The following is a 25,704-nucleotide window of genomic DNA, read 5'->3' as shown; positions in this document are numbered from 1 at the left end:
TCTACTTGTAAAACCAAACAGAATTATAAATGACTAACTATGACATGACATCAGACCATCTTATGTGAGCAGCCGTCTTGTATCATCTTACAATTGCGCCCTTCATTCTCTGACACTCATCCAGGCCCGGGTCATCCTTTCCTCTAGCCCCGCCTCCAGCTCCTCCTGGACCATCAGGGTTTACCACCAAAATGCAGAAACCGCTCTCGTTCTGGAAGGCTTCCCCACACCGGACACCCAGGGGCTCACGATTAAACCCCACAAAATGTATTCTGGATGGCCAAACCTCGAGCATCCTCTGAAGAGTAGAGCTTGATGTTGCATGACCAGGATATGAATCCCACAATCCTCCTCGTGGTTCAACACTCGTCATCAATCTTGCATCTAACAAGCTTTTCAGAGGCAGCTGAGCTGTGCGATGACCCACTAATTGGAGCACACGCTCTGGTGCTATTTAAAAACAAAAAAATTGGGAACCACCACAGGCACTGTCCTTGACCTCCACATGCTGGGGAAATATTGAAATATTTTAACCTTTCTCTGCAGCCATAGAACGCCGTTCAAAAGGTGTCATAAGGGCGGCCAGCCCGATATGAGGACGTTTGATCAAGTCCACTCTGACATGAATGCGTGTAGAAATATATGCACCGCAACATTCGCTTTAATATTTGATGCCGGTCTGTGTTTGTAGACGCAGACGTGATGTATACACAAGAAGGAGTGTGTGAGAAAGAAATGTATGGATTATGCATTTCTTCCTTTTGGTGAGCGGTCTGAACATGTGGGTGTGTCTGAGCTTCCAGATTATATTCATGTTTTGGCATCCTAGTCCTGTGTATGAATTTCAACACACGAGCACAAATAATACTGCAAAAATTATATATATATATATATATATATATATATAAATATGCATATATATATATTATGTAATTATTATATATATGTATATATATAAATATGCATATATAATACATGCATAAATAAATATATATATATAATGTATGCATAAAATAAAAATGTAAGTCGCACAAACACATACTGTCTACATATATACTCAAACCATGTACATGACCTGTGCTACTTCTGTGCATATGTATTTAAATAAATTTAAAAAGCTAATCTGCATGTGACATAAAAAGATATAGAAAGAGTGTTGCTTTAGACACACACACACAGACACACAGACACAGACACTTCTATCCATCAGTCTTGAATATATTTAGCCAGTTGGATGTTAGTTCATCAGTAATTATAATAGATATGAGGTAACTGGATGTGTCAGCGGTTATCTGAATGCAGATGGAGCGCGGCGCTGCTCAGCGATACTCTCTGATGTTTACTGACCGTCGTCTCGCTCGGCGCCCCTCACACACACACACACACACACACCGTCCCAGATACACAACGAGGGCTTTTAGGAAGCAGCTTTGTTGTTGGTAAACACTGGAGTTCTCAAAACACTCGTTTACCTGACTCCACTTGTCATCCACCCTCTTTTCTTCTCCGTCCTTCTGCCTTAATCTTTCCTTCCTTTCCCCATTTCTCATCCCCTGTGCTCGGCTCCCTCTTGTTTATATTTGTGCTTTGTGCTCCGCTGGCTGCAGGGATTAAAGTCGCTGTCATAGCCCGCTCGGTCGCTCCCTTCTCTCCTCGTTCCTCTCCCCCACTCTACCTCTGCTGCCCCCTTAAGTCTTCCCTCTGTTTCCTGTTCCCTCTGTTTCTTGTTTTCTCTCGACTTCACAGACAAAATGTGTTTTTTTAAACCGTATACACCTTCTGCGAGGTGGCATGTAAACGCTCACAGACAAAACACATTTAAATAAATTCACATCTCGTGTGTGTGGCTCGTTCTCTTTCTCTGACATTCACTCTCACACACACACACACACACAAACAAATAGACCTGTGAGTCAACAGACACACGAGCACACACAGCATTAATGTACGAGCATGCACACACACCAAGATTAGGTCAATTTAAATCTGTTTCCTTCTCTATAAGCCGGTGTATTTCACTTCTCTCCAGAGTAAACGCACCACAACAGGGTTCAGCATGCTTTCAATTCATTTGCATTCATAAATAAATACCACTGCATCTGTTATTATAATAGCGTGCATCTTAATTATTCATGTATGGACTGAATAGAGCAACCTTTTAACTCTCGGAAAATCTCTTTTCTATCGCGAGCTAAATCAGAGTTAATTATCTCTAGTGGCCACAGCCAGAATCATTTTAAACTCTGAAGGTTCTTTGATAATTTTCCAGCACTTTTCACTCGTGGTGCTAATTGCCCATTTGTTCATACCTTCAAGCCTAACTTAACTACTAACTGGCAAGCCAACCAATTACAGCGACGGGCGCCGTTTCTGTGGTTAGAATTGGATCATTAAATAGTTCAAACACTAAACCAACAACATTAGTCCTCCATGAATAACAGCAAGTTACAATATTGATTTGTGACTCCTGCACCTCGAGCTAACCACTCGAAATCCAGACTGTTTGCTGTCCTGGCTCCTCAGTGGTGGAACGAGCTCCCCACTGACATCAAGACAGCAGAAAGTCTCTACATCTTCCGCCGGAGACTGAAAACACTCTTTTTCCGACTATATCTGGATTAAAACACAGATTTGCACTTCAGTGGCACTTAAATAGCTCTTACTTATGGTACTTTTGTAGTTCGACTATGTTGAGGAAATGTTACTTCCTGTATTCTTGTTGTTCTTAGTTTGTACTCTAGGTTGAAATGCACTTATTGTAAGTCGCTTTGGATAAAAGCGTCTGCTAAATGACATGTAATGTAATGTAATGATTTAATTACAAAGCCAATGATTCACGCTGACGTGCAAACACGTCACATCAACACCAAACTCCAATTATATTTCCTCTTTGCATTTATATACCACGCGGCCATTCAAATAATTTCATTAACTTGCCGTCTCCTGGATTCTTACCCTCCAGTTTTTCCCCCCGGGAGAGTAAACTGAAGCGAAATACGGTGCCGCCGTATGCAGCTGGTTAGAAAGCCGTAGCTCTCGGCTACGAGTAAGAGAAAGGGCAAGGAGGAGAGAGGAGGAGACATTAATAATAGTTGAGGAAAAATGTAGAATTTCCCCGCAAATGCAGTGGAACTAATGAGGCTCTTGTTTGAACCAAAGATCCACGGCCTGCCGCTGGTGAGGGGGGAACGTGGATTATCTCACCGAGGAGAACCACAACCGGGAGGAAAGATGAGCTGCGAGCATTCTCCCTAATTGTATTTTGTTTTCAGTCCGATGGAACAGTAATTTCATTTCAACACTCGCGAAATTCATCTGTAGGGAAAACAAAAGAGCATTTACGCGGATGTTAAAATCACAGTTGAACTACAATATTATTTCGCTGATCCTTCTCCCCGACACATTTACACCAAAAGGAGAGTCCGCGTGCAGCCGGACCACGGTGACCTACCACGGTGACCCTGAGGCCGGCTCACGTCTACGAGCGCTTCACACCGAAGAGGGACGCGCTCGTCTCTCGCATCGGTTCGTTCCAATGATTTAAGAGTTATTTGATAGACCCGTCAATCACCTTGCAACCCTTCGGATTTACATTTTCAATGCAGATTTTAAAATCCAAACATCAGCAGGTTTACGCCTCGTGGGCATTCTTCTACCAGAACGGTGCTTCAGATACGTTTTGATTGGACCCCACAGACGGATCCATGAAGACTGACGGCGTGGGTGCACTTCACTGGTCCTGTGAGACCGCCGGCTCGGCAGGAACATCTTAGGCAACACATTTCTCTCTGCATTGATGCATATTGGAAATACTTGCTTTTTTTAAGGGACTGATCAAAAAAGGCAAATGAATGGAAGCTGAAAATCATAGAAAAGTTCTAGTTGTTAGTCTCGATTAGTGCTGCCCTGATAATCGCGAATATATAAAAACATCTTCAATATTTGAGTTTACTCACAGGAAGAAGAAGTAGAAGAAGAAGAAAACTTACAAAACATCAAAATGCTTCCAGAGCTCAACTGTATGTGTGTAAGCAGTGCCAGAATACACATATTGATGTGCAGACATGAGACACGTTTGTTTGTGTGTGTGTGTGTGTGTGTGTGTGTGTGTGTGTGTGTGCACGTCTATCAGTAAAACATGTGCAGCATGGAGACATTCCACACGCGTGTGCAGCCTGCTGCATTAAACCCTCTCAATACATCACAAACTGAAGAGAGAAACAGAAAAAAGACCTGCAGAGAGAGTGAAAGAAGAAAGGAATACAGAATGAGGGAAAGGAACGGAGAGAGAGATAGAATGAGAGTGAGGGAGCGAGAGAGAGAGAACTCCTGCAGCCATCTTTCTTCTCTGCCATCTGAAGGGCCCAGAGGAAGATAGCAGATTAATATGGAAGATCTGCCTCCTACTCTCTCTTTCTCTCCATCTATTTTCTCCTGAATACTATTCCCTCCTTCCCTTTTAATTCTCTCTCTTTCATTGTTGTGTCCTATCTTTGCCAAACTAATCCTCAATGCATTCTTCTCATCCTCTTTGGGTTGACTTTATCGCATCTTTTTCGATTTTACAACACTTTTTCTCCTCTCCCTTGTGATCCTGTCTCATTTAACTACGAGAGAGAGAGAGAGAGAGAGAGAGAGAGAGAGAGAGAAAGAGAGAGAGAGAGAGCTCTTTCCTTAATATAAGATCAATTAGTTGGACATAAACACACACACAAAAGTTGACGTGAGATAGAAAAACAAACTGCAGACAAGAGGAAGCTGGAGACGAATCAAACTGGTGATGTTATTTATAGTCATCTGACAAGTAGATGACTCAAAGGTTTTGTATTTATTTGGCTCTTGATTAATTTGCTTTGAGTAATCTCCCCTTTTATTAGGACAAGAGCTGTAGGAGGTGTTGTGTTAGTGTGCTCTCCCTTTCCTCTTCCCAGGGATGTTCTTGTCTTCCTTTTCTTTCTACTTGTGTTTGCTGCACATTTTATTCTTCTCTATATTTATCTTCCCCCTGTTTAACGCCACCACTTTGAATACTTCCTTTTCTCACCACTGTCAGAATCAAATATTGTACTTTTAAGTACTATATATTTCAGGTCCTGATTTTATCTATTAAAAGGTAAACAAAATGATTTAAAGCCCAGATATCACAAAGTACATCTGGAGATGTTAAGACATCGGCATTGAAGTTCAATTTAAAGATTTTGTTGTCCAAAACACTTACAGATTCTATTTTCTAATTTTTTTCTGTATATACAACATGACATGAAACAACTTACACCGATGCATTGGTAACGACAGTTGTGCATGTGAGCCTTGACGAAGGGATTTAAAGGCACCAGAAGATTTTTTCGGTAAAGCACGGACGCACATATACAGGACTGTCTCAGAAAATTAGAATATTGTGATGAAGTTCTTTATTTTCTGTAATGCAATTCAAAAAACAAAAATGTTATGCATTCTGGATTCATTACAAATCAACTGAAATATTGCAAGCCTTTTATTCTTTTAATATTGCTGATTATGGCTTACAGCTTAAGAAAACTCAAATATCCTATCTCTAAATATTAGAATATTTTTACATTACATTACATGTCATTTGGCTGACGCTTTTATCCAAAGCGACTTACAGTAGTTACATTCATTCACTGTAGACACAGCTACAGGGAGCAACTCAGGGTTAAGTGTCTTGCTCAAGGACACATCGACTAGGGCGGGGATTGAACCTCCAACCCCCTGATGGAAAGACGGACCTGCTACCCACTCACCCATAGTCGCATATCATGAAAAAGTATACTAGTAGGGTATTAAACAAATCACTTGAATTGTCTAATTAACTCGAAACACCTGCAAGGGTTTCCTGAGCCTTGACAAACACTCAGCTGTTATAAATCTTTTTTTTAACTTGGTCTGAGGAAATATTAAAATTTTATGAGATAGGATTTTAGAGTTTTCTTAAGCTGTAAGCCATAATCAGCCATATTAAAAGAATAAAAGGCTTGCAATATTTCAGTTGATTTGTAATGAATCCAGAATGCATGACATTTTTGTTTTTTAAATTGCATTACAGAAAATAAAGAACTTTATCACAATATTCTAATTTTCTGAGACAGTCCTGTATACTCCGACTCACCTGTATACTGGGAGTGTTTTCTCTCCGTGTCCCACAGCCTCCTCCCAGTGTCCCAGGTGGATGGAAGCATCTACAGCCATGTCCGTCATCCTGAGTTTATACAGGTTCTCATCGGGCACGTCCCCAACAACAGTCGCTAAGAGACGACTACAGCCCTCCAGTAGCGCTCCCCAATCTGGAGGTCATTTCAGGAAAAGCAACAGTTATAAAAGTAAAAAATGTAACACTTGTTTCTCCAAAGAAAACCAACGAATTCACAAAGACAACTTTATGAGGCCTCGACTTATTTAATCATCATCCCACGTTACAGTAGGTGGTGGATTATGAACGTGTTTCGGGTCCTTTGGCTGAAGAGGAACTTGGTGGTAACAGATACCTGACTCTGCCTTCAGTCCTTCCAGTCTGGGTAGAGCCTCCTTCAGGAGGCGCCATGCCGACTCGTGCCCTGACAGCATGAGTCTGTCCTGGGAGAGGGAGGAGAGGGAGGAGAGAGACCACCTGAACATCCACACAGACCAAGTACACATTCATGTTTTTAAAGACAACACATTCATGAACATACTTGACCTACATGCTCTCACTCTCTCACTCTCTCACTCTCTCAACACCACCTTCTCGAGGATTTGTTCAGTTAAGCAAACTTGATTGAAAACGATAAAATGTGTCTTCATCCGACGGTGAGTATGGTTTAATTTAAAACATAAATAATACCAGACCTTTAGTTTAAGATGTTTACATGCCTGGAGAAAAAGAAAGAAAACTAAAGAAATACTTTGTATTCATGAAAACTCCTCTTATTTTATGTATACATCTTAAAACACACACACACACACACACACACACACACACACACACACACACACACACACACACACACACACACACACACACACACACACACACACACACACACACACACACACACACACACACACACACACACACACACACACACACACACACACACACACACACACACACACAGTGTGAACAACGACATTTCCTGTATTTGATGTCAACAGTCATCCGTTGCCATGGCTACTTTAGGTCACAACCCAGCAGCCTGCCATCATCACCTGAGATTAAAGGGAAAGAGCGGGAACGACAGAAGTGTCACACACACACACACACATGTTTGCTGTGTTTTGGTAGAGTACCAGCAAAGTGTCACACGGAAAACAAAGCAAGAGGCAGAAGTGATGGCAGAAGAAAAGGAGAAGATGGATGGAAAAGAAAACTGCAGCTGAAAGACAAGATAATATTTCTCATTCTTCACGAGGTGGTCGGAGAGAGAGGGAGAGAAAAAGAGAGCGAGAGAGGTGTGAAGAGGTGAAGCGTAACAGAGTGACGGAGGGGAAGACAAGGACAGGAGATAAGAGAGAGAGAGAGAGGGGGAGCAAGGAGGCAACACTAGGAGAGGACAGGGAAGTGCACACGGAAAAACGTCACGCACAGATACACAGCAGCATGTGTGTGTGTGTGTTGGAGCGCTTTACCCGTCTTGTGGGGACATGCATGTGATTACACAGTGACAGTGTGGGGACACGATGCACATCCCCATAACAGACTGTAAATCATTACATTTAAGTTGAAGACTTTAGGGACGCATAAAGTTAGAGCAGTCTAAAGTTATGGTTTCCAGGAAACTAATGAAAGTTAATGTAATATCCCAAAAAGTCATGAAAACAACACTGTACGTGTGTGTGTGTGTGTGTGTGTGTGTGTGTGTGTGTGTGTGTGTGTGTGTGTGTGTTTTACTGATGGACATTCCAGTCATTTTAAACTCTCGATAGGAACTTTCATTGGAGTTTCTCATAATGTGACGTACCAGCGACACACTGCAATCCAATTCATGCTTTTTAGGTAAAGTAAGCTCCTCCACTGTGTCACCTCACTTGTTTCCATTTGGAGAAGTGTATCCAGACACGTGAATCCACAACAATAAGAATATTTAGGAACATAAAACATCTTAAAATCGGATAAATGCCCGACTCTGAATATCACCCCGAGGATTATCATGTTCACGTAAATATAGAGATTTGCATAGTTTGTGTTTGGAAATGATTGACAAGTATGTCAATATTTGAAAATGTCATTTGTGTTCACGTTACCTCGTGTGCAGAGTCACATTGCTGGCAGCGGCATGTGAAATGATATTGTTCCTGCAGCCGTCTCTGCCGATCTTCAGTCGGCGACAACGTCTCAATGTAACTTATAGTCAGCTGAAACAGAGGAACAGTTCAGTTTGCCCGTTTCCCACATTGTATACATCATCGTTAAATGCGGTGCAGTGAAGGAGGATAAATCATTTAAAATCTAAATTGTGTAGATTGCTTTCTGGTGGAAAGAGACACTGTAGGAGTAAAGCGTGCGTGTCTATCTTCCAGATGGCGTGGATGCATCTCATTACGTCATCCGGAGGGATGGCAGAGTATGGAAAATGAGGAGAAACTGCCAAGTTTGGACTTATCGTTGCGTTAAAAGTGATATTTATCTTCTAAATCTGTCTAAATCTTTGAGAAATACTCTAATAAAATTAGGTGTATTGCTCTACTATCAATATATATTATAAATTCTACGATAAACTTCACACAGTGATTTTATGTCCATGTAAAATCCGAGTCTATGTTTTAGGTTATGCGTCATTCAAAACAGCCCGAGGCATCGGTTCCTCCATCAATAAGAGCAGCAGATGAAAACATTCAATAAATATCGCTCACAAAGAACATGAACATAAAAGCAGAGGCAACGTCACAGTCGATAGCACTAGTCGTGTTCCCTTCATGCGGTACCTCCTCTTCAGGGCTGATATCCCGAACCGCTCGGAGCTGCAGTTTAGTTCCCACAAACACCATCACGCAGTTCGGCCGACAGTCATGGTTGAGCAGAGATAAACTGGGAGAGAGCAAACGAGATGATGAGCGGCAGGAGGGAGAGCGAGAGATAGAGAGAATGGGAGGGAAAAAAGAGAGAGAATTGTATGTGTGATTAAATGCTTGTCATAAAGACAGAGAGAGCAAAGTAAAGCTAGAGAAAGGACGTCCAGCCTCGTCCTGCTGAGCCACCGACAGCCACATGTCCAACTGGTTTGGGCTTTCTCAAATCAGTGAGACCAATGTTGACTGAAATGGTCATTTATTTATATTTTTATAAATAAAACACACAAAACGTAGCTTCAAATTCTCCTTTGAAACCGCACTCGAAGAGGGATGAATTACCTGACGACTAAAAAGGTTGTTTTCCTGCATACGGCTTCACCTAGACATCATTTACACCCACCGAAACCGTTAAACCCACAATGCCTCATTTAGGAAGTACAGCTTCAAATAGAAGGTGGCAAATATCAATGAATTCTACTTTTACACAGAGCTGTGTATTAAATAAAAAATAAATAGATGTAAAGACCCAACTCCCTCAGGATGACCGTCCATCTCTCAGCCTGTTTCGTGTGGCGGCTGCAGGAATGCCATACGTCTGTCATCCCTGTCTCCAAGGTGCAGTTAGGGGGTTAAATATCACAATAATCATAATCCTGCATATCCAGATCAACACCACCTTGTAGAGGAGTTGTTCAGTCAAGCAAACTTGATTGAAAACGATGAAATGTGCCTTCATCCGAGAGCAAGTCTGGTTTAATATAAAACATAAATAATACCAGACCTGTAGTTTAAGATGTTTACATGCCTGGAGAAAAACAAAACAAACAAAAAACTAAAGAAATACTTTGTATGAATGAAAACTCCTCTTGTTTCATGTATACATCTTCACACACACACACACACACACACACACACACACACACACACACACACACACACACACACACACACACACACACACACACACACACACACACACACACACACACACACACACACACACACACACACACACACACACACACACACACACACACACACACACACAGTGTGAACAACGACATTTCCTGTATTTGATGTCAACAGTCATCCGTTGCCATGGCTACTTTAGGTCACAACCCAGCAGCCTGCCATCATCACCTGAGATTAAAGGAAAGAGCGGAACGACAGAAGTGTCACACACACACACACACATGTTTGCTGTGTTTTGCAGAGTACCAGCAAAGTGTCACACGGAAAACAAAGCAAGAGGCAGAAGTGATGGCAGAAGAAAAGGAGAAGATGGATGGAAAAGAAACTGCAGCTGAAAGACAAGATAATATTTCTCATTCTTCACGAGGTGGTCGGAGAGAGAGGAGAGAAAAGAGAGCGAGAGAGGTGTGAAGAGGTGAAGCGTAACAGAGTGACGGAGGGAAGACAAGGACAGGAGATAAGAGAGAGAGAGAGAGGGGAGCAAGGAGGCAACACTAGGAGAGGACAGGAAGTGCACACGGAAAAACGTCACGCACAGATACACAGCAGCATGTGTGTGTGTGTGTTGGAGCGCTTTACCTGTCTTGTGGGGACATGCATGTGATTACACAGTGACAGTGTGGGGACACGATGCACATCCCCATAACAGACTGTAAATCATTACATTTAAGTTGAAGACTTTAGGGACGCAAAGTTAGAGCAGTCTAAAGTTATGGTTTCCAGGAAACTAATGAAAGTTAATGTAATATCCCAAAAAGTCATGAAAACAACACTGTACGTGTGTGTGTGTGTGTGTGTGTGTGTGTGTGTGTGTGTGTGTGTGTGTGTTTTACTGATGGACATTCCAGTCATTTTAAACTCGATAGGAACTTTCATTGAGTTTCTCATAATGTGACGTACCAGCGACACACTGCAATCCAATTCATGCTTTTAGGTAAAGTAAGCTCCTCCACTGTGTCACCTCACTTGTTTCCATTTGGAGAAGTGTATCCAGACACGTGAATCCACAACAATAAGAATATTTAGGAACATAAAACATCTTAAAATCGGATAAATGCCCGACTCTGAATATCACCCCGAGGATTATCATGTTCACGTAAATATAGAGATTTGCATAGTTTGTGTTTGGAAATGATTGACAAGTATGTCAATATTTGAAAATGTCATTTGTGTTCACGTTACCTCGTGTGCAGAGTCACATTGCTGGCAGCGGCATGTGAAATGATATTGTTCCTGCAGCCGTCTCTGCCGATCTTCAGTCGGCGACAACGTCTCAATGTAACTTATAGTCAGCTGAAACAGAGGAACAGTTCAGTTTGCCCGTTTCCCACATTGTATACATCATCGTTAAATGCGGTGCAGTGAAGGAGGATAAATCATTTAAAATCTAAATTGTGTAGATTGCTTTCTGGTGGAAAGAGACACTGTAGGAGTAAAGCGTGCGTGTCTATCTTCCAGATGGCGTGGATGCATCTCATTACGTCATCCGGAGGGATGGCAGAGTATGGAAAATGAGGAGAAACTGCCAAGTTTGGACTTATCGTTGCGTTAAAAGTGATATTTATCTTCTAAATCTGTCTAAATCTTTGAGAAATACTCTAATAAAATTAGGTGTATTGCTCTACTATCAATATATATTATAAATTCTACGATAAACTTCACACAGTGATTTTATGTCCATGTAAAATCCGAGTCTATGTTTTAGGTTATGCGTCATTCAAAACAGCCCGAGGCATCGGTTCCTCCATCAATAAGAGCAGCAGATGAAAACATTCAATAAATATCGCTCACAAAGAACATGAACATAAAAGCAGAGGCAACGTCACAGTCGATAGCACTAGTCGTGTTCCCTTCATGCGGTACCTCCTCTTCAGGGCTGATATCCCGAACCGCTCGGAGCTGCAGTTTAGTTCCCACAAACACCATCACGCAGTTCGGCCGACAGTCATGGTTGAGCAGAGATAAACTGGGAGAGAGCAAACGAGATGATGAGCGGCAGGAGGGAGAGAGAGATAGAGAGAATGGGAGGGAAAAAAGAGAGAGAATTGTATGTGTGATTAAATGCTTGTCATAAAGACAGAGAGAGCAAAGTAAAGCTAGAGAAAGGACGTCCAGCCTCGTCCTGCTGAGCCACCGACAGCCACATGTCCAACTGGTTTGGGCTTTCTCAAATCAGTGAGACCAATGTTGACTGAAATGGTCATTTATTTATATTTTTATAAATAAAACACACAAAACGTAGCTTCAAATTCTCCTTTGAAACCGCACTCGAAGAGGGATGAATTACCTGACGACTAAAAAGGTTGTTTTCCTGCATACGGCTTCACCTAGACATCATTTACACCCACCGAAACCGTTAAACCCACAATGCCTCATTTAGGAAGTACAGCTTCAAATAGAAGGTGGCAAATATCAATGAATTCTACTTTTACACAGAGCTGTGTATTAAATAAAAAATAAATAGATGTAAAGACCCAACTCCCTCAGGATGACCGTCCATCTCTCAGCCTGTTTCGTGTGGCGGCTGCAGGAATGCCATACGTCTGTCATCCCTGTCTCCAAGGTGCAGTTAGGGGGTTAAATATCACAATAATCATAATCCTGCATATCCAGATCAACACCACCTTGTAGAGGAGTTGTTCAGTCAAGCAAACTTGATTGAAAACGATGAAATGTGCCTTCATCCGAGAGCAAGTCTGGTTTAATATAAAACATAAATAATACCAGACCTGTAGTTTAAGATGTTTACATGCCTGGAGAAAAACAAAACAAACAAAAAACTAAAGAAATACTTTGTATGAATGAAAACTCCTCTTGTTTCATGTATACATCTTCACACACACACACACACACACACACACACACACACACACACACACACACACACACACACACACACACACACACACACACACACACACACACACACACACACACACACACACACACACACACACACACACACACACACACACACACACACATATCTTGTATTTGATGTTAACAGTCATCTGTTGCCATGGCTACTTTAGGTCACCCAGAAGCCTGCCATCATCACCTGAAGATTAAAGGGAAAGAGCGGACACACACACACACACATATAACACACACACAATAATCATAATCCTGCACATAGAAGTACAGACTGAGTTGCTCAAATGAACCTCAGACAGAAAGTTACACACAAACAGATCATTCTCTGCACAGTTGGATAAAATGAGTTTGCTGCTTCTGTCATAACAAATGTCACTCATTTCTTTCTGTCGACGCGTATTCACAAATACATCTGGAAACGATGGGGACTCCACTTTTGTCACAACAAAGACTCATTTCCTAATTTTCTAAGTGGATACACAGCCAGTCCTCCTACACATCCACACGCACACTAACCGACGGTGTCGGCATCACAATACTCATGTCACATGTTATTGTTTGAGGACATGAAGAGCTTTTATGCTTAATATTACCAGTAATATCTTCCTGGGTTTTTATTAAAATCATAATGAAACATCATTTTAGACAATAAGAAAAACACAAGTGTAAGCGGGGGGTTAAAAGGGGATTTGTTATATTGGGGGGGCGCCGTGGTTTTAAGTAGAGGGGTCCGAGGGGGAACCACTACCGGGGCTTATTTTTATAATAAAAAAAGCTGTATTTTGATACTTTTTCATGGTAGTAATTCACATTGAATTCTCTTCATGTTTTGTGAATGATTTATGACGTATTATTATGAATGAAACTACCTGACAGTATTGAAAGTCATTGACATTCGTTCCACCATCACCGGCTACAACATTAAAGAGATGCATCAGAATATAATTGATTTGTTCTAAAATGGGCAATTCTGCATAATAAGTACATTAACTAGATCACTTAAAGTATATTTTAATGCTTATACTTACTTTTCTACTTTTACTTTAGCAACATTTTATAAACAGGATGTTTACAAGAGTATTTTACACTGTAGTACTGATACTGAAGTAGAGATCGGAGTACTTCTTCCACCCTCCTGTTATGTCAACATTAGTTTATTGAAATGTTAAAAGTCTTTTAGAAGAATGGTTTAAGTATAATGTTTCCCAAATAATGACAAACATTGAAACATCTTCCATGAAAGTAGGATTAATGCAGGACTGTTGCATTAGATTACATTAGCTTTAGCTGGGTGCACCTAATAAACAGGTGAGTTATTGTCATATAATTGCCTTATATGTGCTCTTCGCTTCATGAATAAAAATAAAAAAACAAGACTTAAAATAAAATACTGAATGGAACTATATTGAATTGTGGTGATTTGACTTGATTGTGAAGTGTGTGCTTGATGTGCATCTTTCGCCTGTAATCGTTGTGAATGTTGACGATTCTTTTTTATTTATGTATTAAGTATTTTAAAACCTCCCTGACCCATAAAACAGACGTTAACTGTCACTGCACACATGGCTGGCCAACAATACCGGAGAGGTGTGTCTGTGTTTACGAGAGCCTCCATTACATCGTTTCTCCTTTATCGTATTCATAGAAGGAAAACAATGGCAAGAGATAAAGAGTGTGTGTGTGTGTGTGTGTGTGTGTGTGTGTGTGTGTGTGTGACAAGCCTTTGTAAAACAGTAACCCCCTGGCTTTGTTCTACAGTAGAAGTTGCGGGTTGAATACCAACGAGAAATCAAGCCCTCCAAATTATGCTTTTATCTGATGAGAGCAGCTCATTAGCATACTAATTAGATTAATTAACTGAACCACATCTCACATTAGAAATATCTGCGCACACAAACAGAAAACTGTTGCTGAGTGCAGCAGGAAGGAGAGCTGACTATTTATTTTTCAGAGGCCGATTATCTCTGACTGAGTCTTTGTTGTGTGAAAGTGCTTCATTGCTTTACTCGATAAAAGAGAACTACAAATAATAAATAACTGTAGTGCAGAGCGTTGACATAATACTTAAGAACTTAAATAATAAGTTGAGGCCCAACTGTGTGGCCCCAAATAAAAGTGATCTAAAAAATTATATTTTCTTTTATATTGTCTGTCACTGTTTTATGTACTGTCGGAAACTTTGTGACTCAATGAGGCATTTCCTGGTTAAATAAATTGAAAATTTAAATAAAGAAAAAATTATAATGTATAAACTATTAAATAATGTTACTATTGTAACTCATTGTAGCCTGAAATAACTCAACCCAAAACACTGAAACTTAACTGTATACTTCTGAATATATATTTCTACATCAGAGGACAGATTCAGATTTGACTCACAAAATATAACAATTTCAAATATGACGCTTAATTATTCATTAAACGATCCAGCTTCATATTAGAATGGAAAACTGCGGAAAAGCTACCGTAGGTAAATTGAAGTCACACAGTGCTCATGATTCCTCTCTCTCTCTTCCATGGAACTAGAAATGAATGCAGGATGTTCACCATGCTGTATTAATAGTTTTAATATTAATAGTTAATAGTTTTTACTTCTGAAAAAAGTTTCAAGTTAGCGTAAAATTAGAAAGAGGGAAAGAAAATCAAGACAAAGAAAGAAAAAGTAAAAACACAACCTATTTACTCACAACCATCTCACTCATCGGAGTTAATGTCATATCCAAATAGGTGCACTGATATAAAATAACCACCACGGTTTTAAAGAATGTGGACTTCAAATGCCGGTGGTATTTTGCCGCTGGTAACGTTATTTGTGGCACCCAAGCCGTGGCTCGGTTTATTAAAATTGAACATGTCGTAATTGCACCAAATTCTACATGGCACTCCCTTGGTTCCCAGAAGAAGAGAAAAAACCTACGAAGTAGATTGGATGAGAGGTTCTCAAGATAATGCAAAGAGCACACAGACAGGCGGGGATTACTGGCTTTCGGGTGGGATGGAGTCAGCTCGTCTCTCCTTCCTGTTGCAGTGCATCTCTGTGGCTACACTTGAGTTTGAGTCACTCTGAGTTGAGATGGAGTGAAACTTGTTATCAATCCTACTGAGAATCAATTTGCTCTCGATAAAGACCTCAGAGGATGGGATTTTACATCATGTTTTCAATAATCTGATTAGCAGAGCGAGGGAGACGGGGACAGAAGAGAGAAAGACGAGCCGAGAGGAGAAAGGGAGACGGAAAAGTCACCAAATGAAGAATAAATACAAGTTGTTGACATACAGTAGAGAGAGAAACATGAACAGAGGTGAACAGAGGTGTCGCCTCCACACGGAAATCCCCCTCTCTCTTCAGCCAACCCAGTTGTTGCTAAGCAACCCTAAATGTGAATAGGCAGGGGACCATCCTGCGAACGGGCCCATCATTTATGGATGAGTTACGGGAACAAATCACACACACACACACACACACACACGAGCCTTGGCAAAGCCACTGTGACCATCTGACATTTCGACACCGGCCAGATAACCCGGCTGAGATACCTGGAGTGTGTGTGGTGTGTGTGTGTGTGTGTGTGTGTGTGTGTGTGTGTGTGTGTGTGTGGCTCTAACAACATGTGCATAGGCAGGCCAAATCCCACACTATTCACCCGGGACTCAATACAGGGATTACAATGCATACTGCCTAGCTCAATGTCTGTGTGTGTGTGTGTGTGTGTGTGTGTTTCACTCCCACATGCCAGACTAGAATCACACCATATCAGTTGGAGTCCAACCTCGTGTTTCTCCATGCGTTCCCACTTCTCTCCGCATCCCCTCCCCGTCTTCCTCGCGACAGCTTCATAATACTCTGTCAACATTCATTTTACCACCTCGGAAAAAAACGAAGAAAAAAACTTCCCTTTCTCCCTTCTTCCTTGTGCTTCAAAGATCTGTCATGAAAAGAGGGAGGGGTGGGGCGGGCTTTGGAAGTGAAGGACGGGTGGGGTTGGTCGGGGCGCGGTGAGCTGGCAGGTAACTCAAGAGCCACATTTAAATTGAGTGAGAGAGAGAGAGAGAGGCACTATCTAACAATGGTTATGAGCTAGATTGATATTAATGATGCTTTTTAGTGGTGTATGCTTCACACATTGCCCTTTGTGTGTGTGCGTTTGTGTGTGTGTGTGTGTGTTACCTAGGATACAGCCCAACTCCAATCTCCTGCAGCTCTCCGTCGCTGATGGTGAAACAATTACACGTCATCTAAAGAAGAGAAAGAGGATAAAAGACGAGAGAGCGGATTTGTTAAACCGCCTCAGGGAAACAACAACACCCTCCATCGTGCGCTCTGAACATTTGTTCGTATCTTTGGCACATGCAAAACCCCACGAGCACTGCGAGTGAAACGGCACAAAGTTTTTGCTTTGCGATGCAAGGGATTTGAATGTGTAAAAAGCACCACCTGGTTGTGTGAGAGCCAAGGAAAGGATTTCTTTAAGAGGAGAATAAAGGATTTAAATCAAATACACGCCGGTAATATTTTCCTCCACCAGGTAAACGTGTCAGTTGGTTTTAAACGGAGAACAAGAGGAATATCTGTGTTTCCTCCAGGGCCTGTGAAAACAAGACCTTGAAAACTACACTGAAGGGAGGAAACACAAAGAGCGAAAGGGAAATGGAGCTGATATGAAAGTGATTTACCACTTTCAACTTGATCAATGTTTGAGATGAACGACACAAGAAGATAAGAAAGCAGTCTATCAGATTTTTCCTTTTTTTAAACAGCTGGAACACTGTAGAGTAAAGCTATTAACGGTTTAGAGAAACTAGTTCCAGCTGTGAACATCATTTAAAGTCAATGGGTGCATCATTTGAAGACTGTATGTATGTGTATGTGTGTGTGTGTGAATGTATGTGTGTGTGTGTGTACAGTATGTATATGTGTGTGTGTGAATGTATGTGTGTGTGTATATGTGTGTACAGTATGTATATGTGTGTGTATGTGTGTGAATGTATGTGTGTGTGTATGTATATGTGTATATGTGTGTGTGTGAATGTATGTGTGTGTGTATGTATATGTGTATATGTGTGTGTGTGTGAATGTATGTGTGTGTGTATGTGTGTACAGTATGTATATGTGTATGTGTATATGTGTGTGTGTGAATGTATGTATGTGTGTATGTGTACAGTATGTATATGTGTATGTGTGTACAGTATGTATATGTGTATGTGTATATGTGTGTGTGTGTGTGAATGTATGTATATGTGGATGTGTGTACAGTATGTATATGTGTATGTGTATATGTGTGTGTGTGTGTGTGAATGTATGTATATGTGTCTGTGTGTACAGTATGTATGTATGTGTGTGTGTACGTGTGTACAGTATGTATGTGTGTATGTGTGTACAGTATGTATATGTGTATATGCGTGTGAATGTATGTATGTGTGTACAGTATGTATATGTGTATGTGTGTACAGTATGTATATGTATATGTGTATATGTGTGTGTGAATGTATGTATATGTGGATGTGTGTACAGTATGTATATGTGTATGTGTGTGTGAATGTATGTATATGTGTCTGTGTGTACAGTATGTATATATGTACGTGTGTACAGTATGTATGTGTGTATGTGTGTGTGTGTGTGTGTGAATGTATGTGTGAATAAGTAAATGTATGTATGTAGGTGTATAATGTGTACGTGTGTGTGTGTGTGAATGTATCTATGTATGTGTGTATGTGTGAATAAGTGAATGTATGTGTGTGTGAATGTATGTATGTATGTGAATGTATGTGTGTGTGAATATATGTGTGTGAATGTATGTTTAAATTAATATATGTATGAATGTATGTATGTACATATGTATGAGTGAATGATTAAATGATTGAATGAATATTGTTGAATGTTATTACAACTTATCTGAAATCTTCACGCTTACACATGTTTTTAAGACATCACGTATTGAAATATATACAGGACTGTCTCAGAAAATTAGAATATTGTGATGAAGTTCTTTATTTTCTGTAATGCAATTAAAAAAACAAAAATGTCATGCATTCTGGATTCATTACAAATCAACTGAAATATTGCAAGCCTTTTATTCTGATTTATTGCTGATTATGGCTTACAGCTTAAGAAAACTCAAATATCCTATCTCTAAATATTAGAATATCATGAAAAAGTATACTAGTAGGGTATTAAACAAATCACTTGAATTGTCTAATTAACTCGAAACACCTGCAAGGGTTTCCTGAGCCTTGACAAACACTCAGCTGTTATAAATCTTTTTTTTTTACTTGGTCTGAGGAAATATTAAAATTTTATGAGATAGGATTTTAGAGTTTTCTTAAGCTGTAAGCCATAATCAGCAATATTAAAAGAATAAAAGGCTTGCAATATTTCAGTTGATTTGTAATGAATCCAGAATGCATGACATTTTGTTTTTAATTGCATTACAGAAAATAAAGAACTTTATCACAATATTCTAATTTTCTGAGACAGTCCTGTATGTATCTACATATTTTGCACACATTTTTACACAAACCTAACCAAAAAAACACAAATAGAATCATGTGAGTGAACGATGTTTCCTCCTAAAACTACGAGCCACAACTGAAACCTGGACTCAATGTAACTTTATCATCAATCTAAATACTGGATAAGCTTTTCCCACTTATGTGGATGAACCTCCCACAATGCACCTGGGTGGTCTGCATGATTTAAAGAGCGAATTGATGAAAGAGTCCCGGCTTTCAGGAGACAAAGGAGACTTTCCAAACGAGGGATGGCGATGCTTCGTTTCTCTGAAGGTTTGAAAAACAAAACGCTTGAAGAAGTTAGTGACGGAGAGAGATGATGAAAGGGGAGAGCAATAAACACTCAAACAATAAACGAAGTGAACAAAGACGTGAAAGATTAATGAACAAATTAAGAATACAAAAAAAAGTTATTTGATGTGCTGGTAAACAAGCGTGTCTGAGTGTGCTGGTGGCCGCGGAGCGCCCGTCTGCAAGGAGCCGAGGAAAGTGAAGGAATACATTTAAAATGGAGGAACATTAGTATTCAGGGGCGTACAGAGAGGCAGCGTGATATTTAGAGTGAGCCGCAGACAGATGTTCCCGATTCTGCTGAAACTCACGGATCAGAACTCAGCCAGATAGATTTTGAATATGCAGTTGAATTAAACACCGTAAGAGTCGGGCCTCGTGGGAAATGAGGCTTTTAACTCAACTTATTCATTATAAAGCCGACAGGAGGAAACATGATTACATAGAAACACACACACACACACACACACACACACAGAGACACACACACACACACACACACACACACAGTTCCTTCTTCTTATCCCACACACTTCCTAGTTATTCAGTTCTTCTCACAATCATCCATCATCTGCGCCGTAAATCATGCATTACAGTGCGAGAGAAAGACATTTAACACGGCACTACGTTATCTATGAATAACAATATATTAAGACGTAAATGCACTTCGGTGGAAGTTGGCGAGAAGGGTTTGTTGGAGAACAGAAAGCAAAGTTATCTAAAGGATTTCGAGCTGATGTTGCATCACAAACGACCAGATGAACAACGCTCTGCACACGCTGGCGAGAGAAGTCCAAAATAAAACTGTGCCTGAAGATTAAGCGTGATATTTATGAATCATTTTGCCCACGTCATAGACCTATCTCCTGTCGAGGAGTAACCGAGTCCCCCACAGTGTTCACCTCATGAGGAAAAGGCGGCCTCGGTTAGTGACAGCGGGGATGAAGGGACGGCCGTGCAGAGACAACAGAAAGGATGGTGAGGGAGAGGGATGGGGTGATGGAGTGAAGAGGAGGTGTAAACAAACAGTGGCCGGGCGCTCAGCTGGGCGGAGCTCAACATATCTGCTTCCAGATTCTCAAATATGAACATTTTCAGGTTTTTCTCGTCTTTTATGACAATAAAGGAGTAGGTTTGCCGGACGTCTCGCGCTCGATGGAAATCAGGACTGGAATGCGATGGATCAAGTTTATCAATATTTAATGGAAAAAAACAAACAATCAAAGCTCACGGTCGTGGGTTGGTCGTGATCCAGGCTCCTCAGGTACACGCTAAATCAAGGCAGTGTTGCCGTCTCACTCAGGTCAAGAACGAAGAGCGATTTCTCCCGGCACAAAGAGGTATTCGTCGTCGGCAGCCAATCAACTATTAATTCAAAAGTTAGTCCTTTGTTATTCAGTCCTGCAACACCTTCTCGTTGGCTAAACGTCCGCTATCAAAATAGAGCGGTCAAACATAACGACCCTGGGTCACAACGCCACTTCCGGTCAGACTACCGGTACTAAAAACGTCCCTTCACAATGAAAGTCCAGTACGTTACTTTCCGGATTAAAGTAACGTCACCGGCTTCAACATTTCTGAAATACTAACTAACATTCATCCCCATGCAACACACATATAAACAGATGTGCGCAGACACATCCGTGCACACTCTCACTCGCCGGATGTTTCTGACTTTCCTCATCAAGAGGCTCTGGAACTCTTCTTTGAAAAGCACCGAAAAATCCACTGCAGTGACAAAACGTGCACCCTTTGTGGTGGTCATGAAAATAAATGAACACCAACATGTTTCAAGTGTTTGTGTCTGTCGGTCTGTAAACCTAGGGGAAACACTGAACACCATATATGGGCGACACCAAACAAGTCGTCCATCAGTAACCATGGTAACGGCTCTTTTCCACTTTGATGAGAGGTGTTAAGAGTCTCCCCACAGTTGACCTGCTTATTTATAACCTCCCCATTAACAGAGAGAGCCCTCCACAGCTGCGAGCGTGGGTTCAGATGAGGCGGTGAAGCGCCCGTGAGGAGGGACACCAGTGTGAGGGAAAGCCAGAGTCACATTGTCTAGAGGGCTGAATGAGCTCCAGACAATAATAAAACAGATATTCTCAAACAGCAGATTCTTAATGAGGATGCAAGGCCCGATATGATTCATGCACTGCCATTCCCGCTGTGCAGAATTTAACAATTACTGCATCTGTACAAACGATATCAAAGCGTGCATTTTGTCTCGAAGGCTTTTCCCCCCGTCAAGATGGTGCTGAACATGTCAGTCCCCACATCCGTTCACTTTTGTTTGCTCGTTTATTTTTCAACCCGTCTCACACAATATTCCTGCCGATTAGATTTGGATGAAATGTGTAGAAATGATGAATGTGAGATAGAGGAACAGAGGCAACGGCAGCCGCGTGATTGATGGGTGCGGTGAACAGCCTGTGATGTGGAAAGAACTAAAAAAAAGAAGATCAAAAACACTCTGAAAATGTCATCTTCTGGGGAGGAATACAAACGAAGGATGCTTCTCTCATTTTACTCTCGTGATGCATTTCGGATGTCATACCGTCAGTTCTGAAAACAATATTGTAAGGTTAAAAACACAAATAGATTAATAGATTAGTAATCCACTGAATTCAAGACTTCGATTCAAACAAAAAGAGAAATATGTAACTTGTAGTTTTTAGCTTAACCCTGCTGTTACCTTTAGGGTCAATTTGACCCCATTCAATGTTTAATGTCGGTGTTCTTTGGGGTCAATTTGACCCCAGGCTGTTTTTCACTGTGTCAAACATATAAGAAATATCAACTTTTTTATATATTTAAAGGGCTATTTAGGTAGTCAACAAACAAACATAAAGTACCTCACACTTAAACTTGGGAAACAATATTAATTCTAATAATTTTCTGGATGTTTTAATTGCTGGGGTCAAATTGACCCCGAGGGTAAAATATGTCAGTAAATGTTAAGGTAACAGGAGGGTTAATGGATAATGTTTACTGTAATGTAATGGATCAACATAAAACCCCAAAAGCAACTCTCAAAATATTAAAACTCAGTTTGTCATATCACCCAAGCTGACATGCTCAGAGTTGTGACACGTTCACTTTCAGTAAATGTGTGTGTGAAGTTAACGGCAGCCTGTGGTTGAGCTTAATTATGAAAGTGTGAAGTGAAGTGTGCAAAGTGGTCGAAGTGCTTAAATCATGAACCTCTGAATTCAGTTTTTTGGAGGCTGTTGCTATTATGCCTCGATCAAGCATGAACAAAGCTGACATGACATCATTCGTGGCCCGCGCAGCTTGCTCCGGCTTCACCGCGGCGGGTATAAACCTACAAGTCTTTGTACATTGTCACCTTTATGCCAAGAACACAGAAGGCAGAACAATGGGAGAGAGGAAAAGAACATTTTTATATTCAAACAAAGCTTCGGGTCCTGACTGGCGAGGCGTAAACACATTTCTCTTAAAACTTAAGCCCTGATGTTTGTGGATTGTTTTTGCAATGAGGTCCATTTGCATTGAAAAGATCACTTTTTGCACCAAATGTACACATTTGAAATATGTGCATATAGCACAGGACCACAGAGACGCTTTGCAGCCAGGGGTGCATTTCACTCTTTGTGCGTGCTATGAAAATAACACGGTCTCTTTTTATCTTATTTGTGAAGGTTATGCAGCAATAAAAGCTGCACAATCCTTTTATGAATTCACATCTGAGGCGGGTAAACTAAGTATTCAACGAGGGAGGGGCGGATCAAAATGATCTCAGTGACATTTTGGAAACGTATACGGGTGGAACATCCATAAGTGGATGGAAGGGGGATTACTTCGGTTTGCTTTGTCCCGTCATGTCAGTTCAAACTACGTGTGACTGGATGCTTTACGTCTTAAATGTTGCTGGAATTGGTTCAATTGCTGTCGTTCTGGAAAACACTACAAAGGCCATCAGACCCAATCAAAGGCTGCATCTGTGTGTGTGTGTGGTGTGTGTGTGTGCAATATTAATGCATTGATAAAGTATTTATGACTGAACCAAGGTTCTTTTATCTCTCAATGGACACGTAGACAAACAGACAGAATTACTGAGGAAATAAAAAAGGAAAAAAACATGGATAAACGTTCACACTTTTTTAAACTTTAATCACGATTACTTATATTTACTGTCTCTTTCAAGTATTTTCTTTACATTACCGTCACTCTAATTGGGCCATAATTACACAAATGTTCCCATTTCAGCTAAAAGCGAATCATGGACTTGAAACATGACTCCAAATAAAATGCTAGTGTTCCATATTTACTGGAAAGGTGATTTTCTTTGCAAGTTTAAAGATTATTTTAACTGAGGCAACGATCTCTAGAGATGTCCTACACCATTGTCTCCTCACTATAAGAGTATGTGTAAGGGCGAGCACAATAAACTGCAAAGAGATGCATTATTTAAGAGGCAACACACTCGCTGTATTTAAGATGCACACACTAACACTTCATAAAGATGGAATGTATCTGTAATGTGACTTTAACCGTAAATGTGGTAAAGAGGGAGCCGTAACCTGCTGAGTCACTTCAGTGCTGCAAACTGTGAGGGAGGTGGTGTCCCGATGAGATGACCCTGAGGAGCCGTCAGCGAGCTGTCCTATGTGCACCGCCTGCTGCCTCGGAGGGCATCATACGTCTGCTCAAGGGCTGTTGGAAGGCAACCACATTATGTCATCGCCACAGGTCTGAGCTCGTGCCACAGCGGCGCCGGTGTCGTGTATCATACCCACGTATAGCTACTAGCTCCATGCACTCATACAAGATGAAGTTAACGTATTTTCTTTTTGATGTCATCCAATTTGTGTTTTGAATTTGTTCAGAATTGGCAGCTGCACTATTTAACTGCCAAGCGTGGCTTTTCCCTATAGTCCCCGTCACTGTGGGTGTCTTTGTTTCTCTCTCTCCTCATTTGCTGTCACCTCTCCACTGTTGACTCGCTAATAAAGACAACACATTATTTTAAAGTTTCCTTCTGCGTGGACACACTTCATGTTCCTGCTTTCAGCCTCGTTTCAAACTTCTCACCCCCGAGACTTGGATATACATGAATGTGTGAAGTTATTGCTCTTCAAATTAAATGACCTGAAAATTAAGCAAATGTGACATTAAAATAATGAGATTACAAAAACCCAGGAATGGCAGTATTAGAACTAAAGAAAGGAGCAGAGCAAAGGAGAGGAGACGAGAAGGATACTGATTGTTTTGTCTGGTCTACTTGATAAAAGAACAACAAATTCTTCTGTTTTTTTACTCCCTCCCTTTTTGTTCAACGCTCGCCACACACCCCCAAGAGTCCGTCTCCATTTAAACAAGCAGAAAAACAGCCAACCCGTCTCAGGAGGGCAGAAGAGGGAGCGTGTGAGAGGAAGACATGATCAGGGGATGGAAAGGAAAAGGTAGGAGAGGTAAAGAAGGGATGAGATGGAAAAACATGGCAAAAGACAAAGCAGTGATTGAGGAAAGGCTTGACACAGGAGAGAGAGGGGAGGAGGGCGGAGGAGGAGAGTGGAGCAGAAGTGTGTTTAAACTCATTCTCAAATTTATGAGTGGAGTTGCTGAGCGTGAACGAGAGTAGGCAGGCGGAATTAGAGAGGTGCATCCTGGGAAAACATTGAGCAGAATATTGAGTGGAAGACCACTGAAGGAATAACATTCGCTTTGAAAAGTGCTGCCCGGAAGCCAAGAGCAGGATGGGCAACCAATCAGTGACGAGAACACAGATATCAAAATCTACATCTGAAATATAAGACTTTCGCTACATGCTAACATGTTTTTAAATGCTTTGACAGTGTGTGTGTGTGTGTGTGAGAGAGAGAGAGAGAGAGAGAGAGAGAGAAAAAGAGAGCGAGAGAGAAAAAGAAAAGGCAAGAGAGAGAGAGAGAAAGAGAGAGAGAGTACTAGAACCAAATACTATGTGGTGCATGCACACAGATACACTATCCCAACATTAGCCCTGGGGTGTGGGGGTGTATGTATGCATGTATGTATGTGTGTGTGTGTGTGTGTGTGTGTGTTTGC

General features: G+C 41.0%; 1 protein-coding gene across 1 annotated transcript in view; it reads right to left on the bottom strand.

The window, feature by feature from the left end:
• smyd3 (SET and MYND domain containing 3) overlaps positions 1 to 25,704 on the bottom strand; it is a 70,997-nt gene that overhangs the window by 1,274 nt on the left and 44,019 nt on the right. The window contains exons 6-10 of the mRNA XM_056412995.1: positions 17,021 to 17,088; positions 11,842 to 11,944; positions 11,161 to 11,271; positions 6,504 to 6,591; positions 6,128 to 6,302 (exon numbers count right to left, since the gene is read on the bottom strand). Of these exons, the coding sequence (XP_056268970.1) occupies positions 6,128 to 6,302; positions 6,504 to 6,591; positions 11,161 to 11,271; positions 11,842 to 11,944; positions 17,021 to 17,088 (545 nt within the window). The remainder of the gene's footprint in view (positions 1 to 6,127; positions 6,303 to 6,503; positions 6,592 to 11,160; positions 11,272 to 11,841; positions 11,945 to 17,020; positions 17,089 to 25,704) is intronic.

Source organism: Pseudoliparis swirei, chromosome 4 (genome assembly GCF_029220125.1).
Source record: "Pseudoliparis swirei isolate HS2019 ecotype Mariana Trench chromosome 4, NWPU_hadal_v1, whole genome shotgun sequence".
In the NCBI taxonomy this organism is placed as follows: domain Eukaryota; kingdom Metazoa; phylum Chordata; class Actinopteri; order Perciformes; family Liparidae; genus Pseudoliparis; species Pseudoliparis swirei.
This window is presented reverse-complemented; position numbering and strand designations above follow the sequence as displayed.